A 15,880-nucleotide genomic window follows, 5' to 3' on the forward strand; every position below is an offset into this window, starting at 1 on the left:
TGACTATGGGCCCTCCACCCCTTAACCTGCTGGTCCCCAATCTGTTCAGGATCCGCACAGACCAGCTGGGCCTGAACTCACACTGGTATCACACGTATGCAGAACTCAAAATCCAGTGAGAATAGAGGATAAAGATAGTATCCCTGTTGGTAAAGCCATTGATATTGCTTTCACAGCAGGCAGGCTTTTACATGGAAATAAGGAAATGAGACTACATGATATAAATAAAAAAACCTATAAATAAAACAAATAAAGCAAAGAATTTATTTGAAAGTAAATTCTGCTCAAAATAACATCACAACTACGATGGCCTTTTTGAATATTGAATGTTTAAATACAGAATTTAATTCTAATTTATTTATTTGATATAATACTTAAATGGGAGATTGAATGCAGGTCATTGTTTCATGTGTAGCCACATATGTCTTGTAGATTTACCTCTTACTGGCTTTTTTTGTATTGGCTTATGTGAGAGTGTCACATTGACATAAAAAAAAAATAGGAATCAGTGAGTATGTTTGTGTCCTGTCAAATTAACTGGGCTTAGATGACACCAAATACAAAAAATGCCTGATTCCTTTACATTATGTAATTCCATTCTTATACATAGCATGTGGATGTAATAGTGAAATTTATATCTCACATTAAATTCTTAGAAATTTATTAGAGATATGGAATGTCAGTACTTATCCCAGGCTTTTACACAGATTTCTGATAATGCAACTTTTTAATTTATTAAAGTTACATTTAATAGATTTAATATCTTAAAGGGACAGTTTACCCCAAAATCAAAAAATACATGCTTTTTTTTTTAACCGTAGTGTTATTTATCCATCTAGATTGATTGCTTTGAGTTGCAAAGTTGTGGAGATATTTGTTGTAGAGATGTCTGCCTTTTGTCCAATATAATTGAGCTAATGCCAAAATAAATGCTTTTGAAAAATTCAACACCGGTGCCTCTTTCCAGAAATCATGACCCAGTTACTCAAGATAATCCAGGGACCTTGTTGTGAGCAGTTTCATATAGGAACTACTTTCTTTCTAGTAAAAAAAAAGTAGATTCTATTTGGCAGAATCTACCAAAGAAAGTAGTTCCTACTTGACACTGCTCACAACAAGGTCTCTGGATTATCTTGAGTAACTGGGTCATGATTTCTGGAAAGAGACATTGCTGTTGAATTTGTCAAATACACTTTTTTGGTGCTTCGAGCACCACAAGCAGAGTATATGTAATTTTTATATTTGGGGCGAACTCAACACTCAATGAGAAATTTAATTCATAAATCCTTAGAAGGGATAGGAGAACACATCATGTATCATCCTCCATTTCTTTTCTGGTGTGGTTGTGTGTGTGCATATGTATGTGTGTATAATGTGTGGGAGTGATGTGTCTCGGTGGTGCCTGCCTCTGTCCCGGGTCGTCTGGCCTGCTAAGCAGAATAACAGGGTTAGGAAAGTGTGAGCTTTGTTTTATTATATAAATCTCTTCTCCTGCGTACAGTGTGCTCATTAAACCAGCATCAGCAGCACACAGTGTTTTCCTCTAGTTAGCAATTTTTTAAAAGTGCATTTGCTCATTATTAAAGTGTACTTTATGTACAACAGCTTGCTTCATCAGATATATCCATATGAATGTGCTACATACTGTTGTGTATGTTACAGAGTGGACCCAAGTGCAGGATACAGACACATGGGATAAGGTTAGACTGATTTATTGATGGATAGCAGGGTTTTGTTGGAGTGGAGAAGTGAATGGCTGGAAAGGACAGAGGAGCAACGGTAGATAGTGTGGGCAGGCTGGAGAAACACGAGGGTTAGCAGGCAGGCAGATGTGAGGGCATCCTGAGCAGAAGGGAAAGACAGTTACTCACAGGCTAGGAATCAACCCGGAGAATAGATTTCTAAATTAAACTAGAGGCTACTTTTCTACCATGGTATCTGGCTGAGAGTGGAAGAAGGGCCGGGGTTGACATACTGGAGCGATGATGAGCTCATTAAAGGCAGGTCTGTTGGCTGAGCAGGGATCCAGAGGAGAGTGAGGGCATGGTCACATATACACGAATGCCAGTGAGTGACTGTCACCGTCTGAAGTAAAATGAAGAAATCAGTTAAACGGTTTGTTGTGCGTTTCAGGTGTTAACCACACGCACTTATTTGCTATTGTTTGAGGCTGCGACTTTGCAGGTCAGAATTCATGTTGAACTTAACACAAAGCAGAGATGCCAATCTGCTTTGCCACCGGAAAGCAAAGGTTTTTATTCACCCCTTCCCTTCCACGGAATGGATGTGAATGGGAGGCGAATATATACCAATGTTAATTTTGTGCATGTGTGACCGTGCCCTGTGAGGAGGGACACACAATTGCCACATCCGCAGACACGAAGAGACAAACAGGGTAGCTCAGGAGACACGGAGGAAAATTAAAACACAGGGAAACAAAAGAAAAATACTCGGGCACAGTCAATGCCGTGACACGTACAATTACAGTCAGGTAAAGAGGAAATACAGATTATTTAAAGGGTCAGGTTCCTCCAAATTACATAAAAAAAAACACATTTATTTTCAAATATCTTTTTGAAAAAGTACCACAGTAAAAGAAAAAGTAATCAGTGGGCATGTTGAGGGGGCTGCCATTCTTGTTTTTAGCAAAATGACCAAAATACATCCTGCTTTTTAACCTGCCATCACTAATAGCAGAGATATGGAGTATTGGTAACCTAACTGTGCTCTGTATTAATAAATCCATGGTGCTGTCCATGGTGCTTAAGTGGCAGACAAATTTTTAGTTGTGCATTGTCCATCCCCCTGATAAAGTTAACAGGGGGATGGATTAAAATCGCCTACTGAAAGCAACAAATGCATTTTAAAAACTGCAGTTGTACGACAAAATATGCCAAATGGTATTTTAAAACATTACCACAATAACACATAAAGTACCAAGTGTCTTTTTTATAAAAAGTACCATGTACCACAAATGGGGGTCAACAAGATTTTAAATGTGTACAGAGATAGGAAGGTAGGTAATGGTTAATGTTGTGATAAAATCCACATGAGGTACATCTGTAGTTGTGTTCATACAGGTCAAATAACAGTTATTATTTCAGTTTTTCCACACGTTAACATGGGAAATATGCAACCACAGGTTTCAAAATTATTTCTAAACATTGTTGCACAAAGTTACTGATCCTTATTTGAGCCTGTTAAACAACCTGAACTTCAACAAAAGCCTTTCTGAAAATAAAAAAAAATTAAAAAGACGCATTAATATCAGTTCTCAGATGACACATTGCAAATCAGTACTGTACGTGGTGATATAAGTGCTCTTTAAAACTGCAACATTATTTACTAGAATTATTAGGCTATAAACTTTTATTAGTTTCTAAGCAGCTGACTGTAATAAATAATAATTTCCTAATGACAGAGGTGTGTAGTGCCCCTGTGTGCCCTGCAGAAGGCATCACAGCAACGTGCTGTGTGAAAATACCATCCAAACACTGATTAGGCTGCAAAGCCTCACCTGCTTGACATTATAATGGTCACTGTATTTACATTAATTCACAACATTCATTAACCAGTTAACAATAAAATTCGATCAAATATTGTAGCTTAATTCAAAAGCCTTTATTTTTCCCTTTCACTGGTATGTGATATGTCCCTTTATTATTGTGTAATCCACGAACAAAGTAACTTTAACATGTGTATTATGGGAGTGTATAGACCAGTCCCTCCAGGATTTTGCAGGCTTTCTTTTGGGGATTGTTGTGACCTAAAACGACTAATTTCAAGGCAGCTTTTATTAAAAATTGTGAAAAATGGTATAATGTTTTGAATTGCAGGAGCAAGTGAAAACTAAAATAAAAAAGTTGACGATGATTGGTCAAAATTTGCAGAAAAGTTGTGTTGATTTCACATATTGAAATGTTAATGATTAATTGATTAATTACTGTTAAAAATGTAATCAATAAAAAATGTATTAATTGATGATTAATTGATAGAAATGGCAGTGCCTCATTTGAGCTTCATTGTCTGTCTGAGTCATCTGTTGAAAAATAAAAGTTAAATTTAAACATAAAATGAGGAAAAAAAGAAAAAAAAGACAAAAAAGAGAGAAAACTATTAATTAATACATTAATTAAAAAATGATTAATTAATGAACCAATTGTTAGTATTTTCAACTATCAGTTAAGGAAAATGAACAAAATGTTTAATCGTGGGCGTACAGAACTCACAGGGATTGGTTGAATGCATGTTAATCGATGCGATTGCAGCATCGCAACTTCCTGGAGGGACCGTTACAGACGGAGGGTTAGTAAAGGTAGGGGTTGTGGAAGAATGTGTTCCACGTTGCTTTTGGTGTCCCACTTTCCTCACTGTGCTGAGGAGCTGTGACACATTCTGATGTTGTCACAGGTCATGAGTCACACCAAGGTCATGCCAAGCTGGGTCATGCATGTCGCTGTAGCCTAACATGTCACTGGTCACATACATTCACAAACTGTTGTCCCCACCGCCTCACGCTCACTCTGTCACTGAATATGAAGTATGTGTATCAATTCTGCAGAATGTAATTAACAAATGTTTGCACCGCATCCTCTTTCCCCCCTTTTCTCCTTTGTTTTCTTTCCCTTCTTTCCAACAATCTGTCCAATATCCCATTCCACAAATTCATCCTCTCTGCATCTCTTATTTCTTATATCTTTTACGTTCTTTCATTCCTTTCTCTTCTTACCTCTTTTGCTCCACTTCCACCCTCACTTCTCTCAATTCTCACTGCTACCTGGACTGCATGCCACAAAGGAGGACAAAGTGGTTAGCATCTTTTTTGTGTTCTCTCTCTGTGCTGTGAACGTGATGTTTGTGCCACCTGAAGGTAAAAAAAAAAAAAAGAAAAGAAAGAAACGCTGGCTGTGTTCAAATCTGGAGCGACAGATTTCTCTTGTACGATGACTTCTACCCCGGAAAGGTGATGTAAAATATTTCTAAGTTTAGTTTCTTTCAGTTTCTTGGCAAAAAAAAGGTTGAAAAAGCAACAACTGCAGATGCAAGAGAGGGAGCTATCGGATTGGAACGGAGCCAGTGTGTGTACAAATCCACTTATGGATTACTGACTTAACTGAACAGAGGGAGTCCCTGGTAGTTCATAGTTTTTATTAACTTTGATGTCTCCGAGCCTTTACTGTGCTGTGTGGGATGGATCCACCTGGAGCGACTGTGTCCTCAGAAGATTTTCTCTCCAGTGTAAACCCTTACTAACTCTGTGTCCATTGTCTGTCTCCTCCCCTTGCAAAGTGTCTCATAGTGAAGGACAGGGTAAGGCTTGCTGGGTGATGGATTTTGCTGCATGGGTCACTAATTGTCTCTCCCTCTTCACTTCTTCTTGGGTCTGTGCTCATTCACAGTATCAGAAAAAGAATTCAGACCCGTGATCAGATCATTGTGGTTAAGTGGTTTCAGGGAAGCGGGCTGTTGATTCTGAGAATGAACGCAGACCCTGACAAAACCAACTGCCGGGCAGAGCGAGCATGAGCCATAATACAGGCTGTCGGCAGGGGCGTCTTCTGACCCTTCTGACCCATCCTGACCCCTCTTCCTATGGTTATAGGCATGGCTGTGCTGAAAGGGGGCAAATAGATATTGGAATAAATCTCTGACAAAAATGGGGGATGGGAGATTGGCATTCCAGCTGGCATGCTAAAAGATGCACTCTACCCTACAGACCATTTATCTGAATGCACAATGAATGCACACTCATGCCTGTGCATGCTTTCCCTGCCTGTGTGTTTGAGACCAGACCAGCCTTGCCATGGGGAGACGGGAGGGGCCCAGGTATATGTTCCACTTTGTCCACTCAACACTTCCCCTTAATGCTTGGTCACCGCAAAAAGTGTTGTTACTGCTGAACCCTGTCAAAGTCACAAATGGTGAAGGAAGTGGCAGTGAATTTTAGTTTGGGGTGTCACTGAGTCAGACAGAGGATTCATTGTTTGGATTCATTGTTTGACTGTGTTTATGCTTCCAGGTAAGACAGCAAATTAATCAGAATAGCTTTTGACGTGCTGCTATGGCATACACCTGTAGGTGTCGTCTACAAATGTAGTAACTGTTCACTTCTCTCATTGAGCACATTTCTAGATTAAAATCCAAGAATCAAGATGACCAGATCATAAAGGTCCAGTGTGTAAGATTTAATGCAATCTATTGTCTGAATATGGCAGAAATTTAATATAGTATTCAAAAGATTGTTTTTTAATAGTGTATGAACACCTGAAAAAAAGATGTCGTGTTTTTGTTGCCATAGAATTAGGGTTGGGCAGTATGTTACAATTTTCCAAAAACAACCAGCGTCAGGCCATCCACTGGTGATTGCTGATATCTTTGCCCCCAAGAAAAACATGTAAAACTCACTCACCGCACTCACGGTCCGGCTGAGTGGGTGTATACTCTGGTTGAAAGTGAAAGTGCGTCGCAGAGCTGCAGCTGTCACTCTGCAGACCATTACGTCAGCAAAATAAAATGACAAATATCGCCCCAAAAATCGTCCAAGAGCACCAAACCGGTGATGGATTCAGCCAATTGCTGATGGGCAATATATTTGTGCAGTCACCCTACTTAGAATGAGCCGTCTATATCTACAAAGAGCACAGGTCCTCTTCCAAAGAGTTCACTATGTTTCACTGCCATGTTTCTACAGTAGTCCAGAGCAGACAAACCAAACACTGGCCTTTTGCATTTTGTGTATTTGTCATGGACCTGTAGGTTCTCCTACACCTTTGGAAGGGGAGAGTGAGGCAAAACATACATGCCACTAAATCCCACACACTGGTCCTTTAACTCAAATATGACAAACAGCATGAGGCCCTTCTACCAGAAGGATTTGCTGTTTGCTAAACTCCACCATGTAACAGCAATTGTCCAATCACAGCTTAGCAACTGTAACTAGGCACAGCAGGCCTGTCAAGTTTTGGATTTCTCCACATGTTGAGGTTGTGTGCATGGGCCTGTAGAAGGAGTGATACTCTGTATAAAGAGAGTTTGGAGGATATTTTCCTGTACAAAAATGATACTGTTGATTGTTTATTTTAGAATACAGAGATTGAACCAAGCAACCAACATGTTTCACTCGTTCAGAGACAGAAATTAAAGAAAGTGGATGAGAGACCGTTGAGTTACTGAAGCTCGAGGAAAAACACCAGCAGCTTGCATAATGGAAATTGATTAAAGAGAGTTTATCTGCCCTGATCTAAGTTATGGTCGGATGACTAGCTGACTACAACAGGACTCAAGCCGTACTTCCAATAAAAAGAGTCACACTGATACGATGCTTTCCATGGCTGCGAGCGCACAAGGGTCTACTTGGGTCAGTGTCATGGAAATTTTGTCATCAGGTGTCCCCCTTCGTTCTGTGTGGCTATCCATGCACCCAGCCATTTGTTGTGTCTGCATGGAGCCACTACAGACGCTGGTCTGCTGCGCATGTATGGAGCCCTTCCTCCAAGCGGACTACAGAAAATATTATAGACAAAAGCAAGAGGTGTCCATAGGGTCAGCAACTGTCTGCGTACATGTTAGTTCAGGACTATAATAGAGGCCTTAGTGTATCATTAACTAGATTCATGGCAGTATGGGCTGCTCCATAACCTCAAAATAAGAAGAGATGTCATACAACTTAATTTACTACATTACAATGAGATTTAAACATTCTTGAATGTAGCCTAATTCATAGTTCATATATGTACATATATATAAACTGGAGCTACATATATATAAACTGGAGCTAAGTAAAAAATTGTAGATTGTAGCTCTTTCCTGCTCTTTATTGGATTTTGGTAAGTCTACACTCTGTCAACCCCAGACAACGTAACTGAGATAATGTTAAGTTAACACATTGATAAATCCTCATGCTATAGCCTGGAATGTAGCACAAAACAAGTCCTCAACTGATCTCATGTTTTCATTAGAGTATAATAACCTGAAAATAAGACCTTAGAATGAGTCATTTATATCTACAGAAGGTGCGGGTCCTCTTCCACAGAGGTTGCCATGTTTCCCAGAACGGACAAACCAAACAATGGCTCTTGATACAACCTTTCACATCAGTGAGTTGCACAGCCACTGTAGGTTCTTCTATAGGTTTGGATGGGAAGAGTGAGACACTGTGTTTACAGTCCCAAAGCTCACTGCCAGATGCCCCCAAATCCTGCACACTGGTGCTTTAAACCTGCCACTGTTGTCATTGCAAACTCTATATGTGAATGGAAAGAATGGAAAGCTTGACAGGCAGGAACAGTAACTAAGGTGGTGTGGGGTGGTGGTCTGGTTTCACAAACTTCGGTTGGTAGATGTTATATCTTAACTTATAGGAAACCCACCCTGTTTGTTGGTGGTAAATTGATTTTCTTGGTCTACTACTAAAGATCAGTCATTGGACTGTTTTGTGCACAGGAGACACCATTAAATGCCAGCAGTTTCAAGTTTAAATCAATTTCAGTGTGTGATAGAAGGATAAGCTAGTGTAAGGCTAAGAGTATGAGAAGAAGCTGATGTGTGTTTCATAGCCGTGTCTGTCAAGCTGTCCTGCTATTACTGGTGCTATAGCTTGTTAATGACTGAGTGTTTGTTTATTTGTGTTTAATGTCAGCTCCAGATGGCTCCCAGAAACTGAACAAACCGCTGACAATCTGTCTTCTTTGTAGAGGAGCACTGCCTCCCAGTGGACAGCAGGCAGGCGCTGGGTCCTAACACACACACACACACACACACACACACACACACACACACACACACACACACACACACACACACACACACAAAGACACACACACACACACACACACACACACACACACACACACACACACAAATCATCATTCAGGATTTTGTATGATAATCTGAGCCAAATTGATCCCTGGTGTTATGACAAAAACCACAAGACCCGGATTTGTTGCCAAAAATGGCATCAACCACACCAAAGATCTGATATTCACGGCCAAGAAGGGAGGTGCTTTGAATGTTGTCCTGTGCTCACACTTAAACCTTGATTCACTGGAGCCCATATTTTCAGAATATAATTGTTACGTGGAATGTCTAGTATTTGAAAAGCAAAGATTAGAAAATCAGTATCACTTCAAGCCACCTTTTACCACTGATCCCTTTTGATCCCCTTTATTCTTTTTAGTTTTTGATAACGACACAATGTACATACATGCAGAGCAGAAAAGTGATTTAAAAAGGGAGCATTTTCCCACATTATATACAAACTTATGGAACACTTTATTTGAAGTAATGTGCATAAGACTGTCATTACATTGTCATAACCATGTCATGACACCTTCATATATATGTCTTTATGAATGTTTATATTTATATTGAATGTCATTCAATCAATCAGTTTAGTTGCAATCCCAGAAATTATTCATGACACCGTTACAAAAGCATTTGACATTGTAAAAAGAAAAAAATTATGGCAAGACCGCAATGTACCATTTTTCTTGCGATCATGGAAGATACTCACACTTATAATGCTCTCATGAAGAGCAATGTCAAAACCTACCACATATAACAGTATAACGTAATGTTAAAAGATAACGCTAAATAGTTTGATCATGTCCAGTTGTCATCACAAAGACATTGACAGGTTATGTTGCCTTGGTTGATGTCAAGTTGTCATTACAAAGACATTTTTATCTTGATTAATGTCAAGGTGTCATAACAAAGACATTATTGTCTTGGTTAATGTAATGTTGTCGTAACAAAGATATTACTGGCTTTGGTCATTTCAAGTTGACATAACTGACATCTTAAACGTGTCAACTTTGCATCAAGACTGACAATTGACTGAATAAGACTGCCAGTTATAAACATTCACACATACTTCTTCATGATAATGACAAGTGTCATGGTTATGACAGTGTAATAACAGTCTTATGCCCCATTCAAATAAAGTGTTACTGTATTTTTATACATCATACAAGCCCTTTTAAACCTATTTATTTGAGTGTTTATCTGTCTGGTTGCAGTCATTTCTTACGTATATTTGCAAGTACTGTGTGAAATTTTAATGTGTTTATATGACCTACAGTCTACCATTAACACACACGTGCTCAGATTCACACTGATACAACCACACAGAGCCTTGCTCACTTACTGCATCAAGCTGACACCGCACATTTTACCGGAAGGGAGGATGCACTGCATAATCTCAATCATGTTTCTCAGTACTAGATGACTAACCTGCTGCTCTCTCCTCCTCCTCTCACTCCTCCTCTCACTCTACTCCTTTCTTCTCATACACCACTGTGTCTGTAGTAGCCTCGTTCACTTCTTCTGTCCGTTCTAAAGCATCTCCATATAACTCTTATCCCGCTCCTGAGGGGAAAAAAAAGTATGTGCTTATGAGGCTGACAGACTTTAGCCTGTTTTTGGAGCTGACAACATCACCTCACAGTCAAGGCCTATGTATCTAATGATAGGACCTCCTTGACTGGATCTGGCAAAAGCCAATAGCAGCATGTTCCAGTCAAGTCTTTAATGTTTGTAAAGTGCTTTGAAATTCTGTTACAGCTCCTCTTATTATCACTCTCACTGAAAATCCATAAGTGAAGTGAAGTAAAAGCTCATGTGTGTTTTAGAACATATGTGTGTAAACTTAAAGGATATCTGTTTTGACTAAAGTAGCTGCAGAGATCTGGGAAAGCAGCATTATGGCTTCAATGATAAGATAACTTCATGGTGTGATAAAATATTATACTTTCATGGTATCCTGGTATACTGTAGTACACAATTATTATCTGTCGCAATGACTCTCAGAGATATAAAAAGGAAGGGTTTTTTAAAGATTATTTTTTGGGCTTTTGCCTTTATTTTAGATAGGGACAGCTGAAGACATGACAAGAAATGGGGTGCAGAGGACCAACAGCTTCAGTACATGGGGCGAATGCTTTACCATCTGAGCTATGGGAGCACCCCAGGAAGGTTTTTTTTTAAATTGAGCTTTAATTTTAACAAAACGTAATAACCTCAATACAGTAGACGTCAATACTGTAGATAAGATTTGGTGTTATAACCGTCAGTATTCATACTGCAGCTGCTGCTGCTGTTCCACCAGCTTCTGTGACTCAACACAGTGTCTCACCCTGCCTTTCTTTAACTTCACTCTCTGAAAAACGTGTTGCTCAGGTTGACTCTCCATATAACCCCTGCCATTAGAGATGAAAACTTTTGTGATTTTAAGATAAATACTTAATTTATTAGCATAGAGGGGAAAAAACAGTTCTCATGAATGTGCCAGCACATAAAGATCTCATACACTGTCATAACTTGATTTCCTCTATGTGTATGATATCCACCAACTTTTCTCATGTTGTCGTTTCAGCCTTTTAGCTGTAGTTTTTGCTGTCTAAAATGTTTGCACAGTTTGGCCCTCTCTGTAGATACTGTCGTCCCAAGAAAAAAGACATCAATCATTTCAGCAAATACCAGCCTGGTCTCACCAAAAGACGTATGAATAACACACCAATGTCTTAAGTCATTTTTGTATGTTATCACAACATTTATTTTTTACTTTTCATGTGTCATTTCACACCATTTAGTCTGTACAGATAATGAGGTCTGCATGTGGATGACGCTGGGGTGGATGGATGCGTCAAACAAACGCAGGACTTTCACCCACCGCAGTTTGTGTCCTCTGTAAAACCAGAAGTCTAAGTTGACTTATTTTAACGTTAGTAGGCAAGTTAACTTACATAATTCAAGTAACTTATGTGATGTGTGTTGTAGACTGCTTACAATAAATGTCACCTGACTATTGTTAATATGTTCAGACACTAAAATGCACAAAAATTAAATATTATTAATTGACACGCAAAAAACTTAAAAATGTACAGATATGACACATGAAATGTCCTTAAAAGTGGTGTGCCATTTGTGTGTCATCCCATGAGATCACGTTGCAAATGTCTATGAATGACATTTATTTATGTTCAGATAACAAAGCCCTCCAACGTTCACAGAAATTATAGCTTGTGTCCGCTAGGAAGAAAGGAAAGGGTGATGTTGATATAGAGCCACAAAGTGAAGACGCTGGGGCTGATGGATGGGTCAAAGGGCCATGATGTAGGTTATAGCTCTGATGTCCTCCTCTCCCCAGACCCAGTGGGTTTATATGTAGCAAGATGTCAAGTGATAAGGAAAAACGTCTGTAGGCAAAGTTGGGCAAATAGCATTTTGATGCTAAAACATACTTTCCTTTAGGATAATTTGACTGTTCAGATTTGAACTACTGGGAAGCTACAGAATGACATAAAAACCTCATTTCTTACAACAATCAACATTTTTTAAGCATGACCATGGTCCAACAGATCTGGAAACACATATTATATGTGTCGTATTAGACGGTGCTTGTATACAACTTACAGTATTTTGTTGTTTAATGTTGAGGAGCAGTGAAAGTCTTCTCTGTGATCCTGAGATCAGAAATGTAAAACCTGTGTGGATTTACAGCCTCAACAGCTCTGCCTTGCTTTCAGCCGTGCTCACCACTGAATGCATTTGGCTTGCTTGGAGAGTTGATCTACTACCTTATTAGAGGAAATGGAGCATTATGTCTTTTGCGGTCGTCTTTCTTCCCACCATTCAGGATTTACCATTCCCTGAACGATTGCAGTTTACACCCAGCGCTGCCTCATATGTCATTCTGTTGAGGTGTATGTGTGTATGTGTTTGTGTGTGCGTTGAGGACAGGGTCACTGCACACACTCACTGAAAGCCAACCACACCCTCCTCACCACCCGCCACCCCCAAGGCTCCCATCTATTCTGCCCATTTAAGGAAAAGCTGATGTTCACACAATTCGGGCCTAAATGAATGCTGCTCTCACCGCGAGCTGCTGTTGATGCTGCTGCTGCTGCTGCTGCTGGCAGAGCTGCGGCAGCGACGCACGTCTTCACCATTTTGTCAGCAGATGGATGGAGCAGTGCTGGGGGTGGGAGATGAAGGGAAGGGGTATGGGATAGAGAAGTATGAGTGACAGGTGTGTGGTGTCTTCATTTGTCAAGTCAGCCAGGTGTGTCAGCTGAGCTGGAGGGTGAGGAGAGATGAAAGGAAATACGAAAGGAAATGAAAAGTGTTGAGTGAAGGAAATGGAAAGGAAAGAAAGTAGAACAGGCAAGAGAAGAAAATACAGGGCAAAGAAAAGAAAAGAGAGGATAGAAGAAAGGGGAAGATAAGAGGAAAGCAGGAAAAGAAAGGTATTAAATAAATGGAAAGAAAAGGAAAGGAGAGGAGAAGAGTGGGAAATGAAAGAAAGGAATAAAAGAAGAGGGGAAGAAAAGAAATGAGAGCAGAGTAGAGGAAAGAAAGGGGAAAAAGTTTTTAGAAAAGGAGAAGAAGAAAATAAAGGGCAAGGAAAGAAGAGAGAAAGGAAAGAAAGGAAATTTGGGGGCAAGGGAATGTTAGGAATGGGATAAAGGAGAGGAAAGAAAGGAAAAGGAAGAAAGGAAAAACAAAGAGGAGAGGAAAGCAGAAAAGAACAGAAATTAAGCAAAGGGAAAGAAATGAAATGGAGGGGAAAGGAAAACTGAGGAGTGGAATGGAGAGGGAAGAAAAGAAAGGAAAAAGTAGTGAAGATGAAAGGAAATGAGAGCGGAAGAGGAAATAAGAAGATAAAAAATAAATGGGAAGGGATAAGGGGAAATAAATGGCAAGGGAAGGAAGGAAAAGAAAAGGAAAGTTAAAAAGCGGATAAAAAAATAAAGGGCAATGAAAGGAAAAGGGAGGGGAATGGAAAAAAAGGGAAAGAGAAAGCGAAAGCGAGAGAAGAGAGTAGTAGAAAGGGAAAAAGAGGAGTAGAAGGGAAAGGGAAGCAAAAGAAAGGGAAGGAAAAAAGAGGAGGGAAAGGAAATTAGAGCAAAGGAGAGGAAAAGAGAATATAAATTGAAAGGAAAGGAAAAGAAAGGAAATAGCTGACAAGAAAAGGAAAGGAATAAAGGTAAAGTAAAAAAGGAAAGAGAAAATAATAAAGGTCAAGGACAGGAAAAGAGGAAAACTGGAAGAGGAGGAAGTGAAAGCAGGGAAAGGAAAAAAGGAAATAAATGTCAAGGAATGGAAGGAGGAGAGAAATCAAAATGAGAGGAAAGAGAGGGATGGAAAGGAGAGGAAAAGAAAAGGAAGGAGCAGAGTAGAGAAAAGACGAGATGAAGTGAAAGGGACGGAAAAGAAAGATAATAAATGACATAGAAAGGAAAGGAGGGAGAGAAGAGGAAATGACTTGAGGAAAGGAAAGGGAAGAAGGGGAAATCCATTTTCGGGTTCATATCAGGTAGCAAATGCAATGATAACTCAAGGCAGTCTAAATGGCATTTGTTCGTCTTTTTGTAGGTTCCTCTGCTGTCATTGTCCTTCAGTTCTGACACACACTCTTTTTCTTTCTCAGTTTTACAGGCACACGCACACACACACACGCACACACACTGCTTTGTCCCCCTTTCTCTCACTGACTCTTCTCCATGATTTGGTTACCATGGAGAAGCACATTTTTAGGCAGAGGGAGGCTGACATTATTACATGAGAGAGATGGCACTGCTTATTCTCTACACACACATCTCGCCCACAGGCAGTCGCCCACGCCACGCTCTTCTAGGCAAGAAGGTTTCACAAATGTCCTACATATACATACTGTACACATATCTGCACACACACATCCTCACAGCACATCGTGCTCCACAGCATGCAGTGAGGCAGCAAGATGAACTCAAATTGACACTGGAGTGGGCTGCCACTGGACAGAGGGAGATGATTGGTCGGCTCAGCTGAGGGTCTGACATCACAATCTGGCTGGTCCAGCAAAGACATGTGTTATGCACACTATAGGGTGGAGCCTTTGCATCTATACAAGCTCACACACACACAAACTCAGTTCACACACAATTAATTCCCTCTACAGTATCTTTCGGGCTATCCAGGAACACAGAGCACAATCACTCCACTAAAGGATTATATGTATTATATCCTTTGTGTGTGTGTGTGTGTGTGTGTGTGTGTGTGTGTGTGTATGTGTGTGTGTGTGTGTGTGTGTGTGTGCGTGTGTGTGTATGCCGTGCCTATGTGTTCTATAACTTGTTCATTGTTTACTACCCTCCCCCCCATCTGTGGCGCAGGCTTTAAAGCACATAACAAACACATGGAGGCGTGCCATTAGAAAATGAGATCTGTTTTTACTGTCTCTCTTTATGTGTGAGCACACACTGGGCCATGAACAGTCGTCACATGACGTGTGTTCTTCTACATGATGCTTTCGTTCAAAGAGTAAGATTGTAGATGAGAGTGTTTGCTCCTCTTCTTTGGCAGCGACTTGCAAAGTAACTTATAGATACTTACAGGCAATGATGGACTGGCCCTTGGAAGTGATTTAAACTGTAATCTAAGAAATGTTTCTCTGTTCAAAGAAAGACTCACATTAATTAGAAATGGTGCCATTTTCTATGTGGCTTTTGAAAAGGCAAACCCATCTCCATCATGGTTTTCATTTTTTTGGAGGGTAAAACAGTCGCAGCAGCAGTTTAAAAGAAAAGTAGATGTGTATTCTACATTAAGTACAAAAAACTATAAATAAACTATAAAAACTATTAAATTAAATGAAAACTTTTGTATTTTCTTTTGTATTTTTTGTCGTATACTGATATGCAATGATGATTGCTGGCTAATATGTATGTAGATATTGTCCATTGTCACCTCTATTTGATCATTTGATGTGACAATATCAGATATCTGTAGCGGTTTTGGTGCAAAATCAAAATCACAGACAACCCCTTCCTAGCAGCTCTGCAGTGATTCGGTTGGAATCACCATCAGTGCTGCCATCAGTGGTGGGTCAACAACCATCCAG

At 39.8% G+C, this 15,880-nt stretch overlaps 1 protein-coding gene across 23 annotated transcripts in view; it reads left to right on the plus strand.

Moving 5' to 3' along the window:
• rims1b (regulating synaptic membrane exocytosis 1b) overlaps positions 1–15,880 on the plus strand; it is a 100,918-nt gene that overhangs the window by 31,239 nt on the left and 53,799 nt on the right. For 21 of the 23 annotated variants that reach the window (XM_084715737.1, XM_084715747.1, XM_084715744.1 and 18 more), the window contains exon 3: positions 5,290–5,310. The exons of the other annotated variants lie outside the window; for them this stretch is intronic. In XM_084715737.1, coding sequence (XP_084571863.1) covers positions 5,290–5,310 — 21 coding nt within the window. The remainder of the gene's footprint in view (positions 1–5,289; positions 5,311–15,880) is intronic. 23 annotated transcript variants of the gene reach the window in all.

The sequence above is a fragment of the Lutjanus erythropterus genome, chromosome 3 (genome assembly GCF_056507025.1).
Source record: "Lutjanus erythropterus isolate fLutEry1 chromosome 3, fLutEry1.hap2, whole genome shotgun sequence".
Classification (NCBI taxonomy): Eukaryota; Metazoa; Chordata; class Actinopteri; order Lutjaniformes; family Lutjanidae; genus Lutjanus; species Lutjanus erythropterus.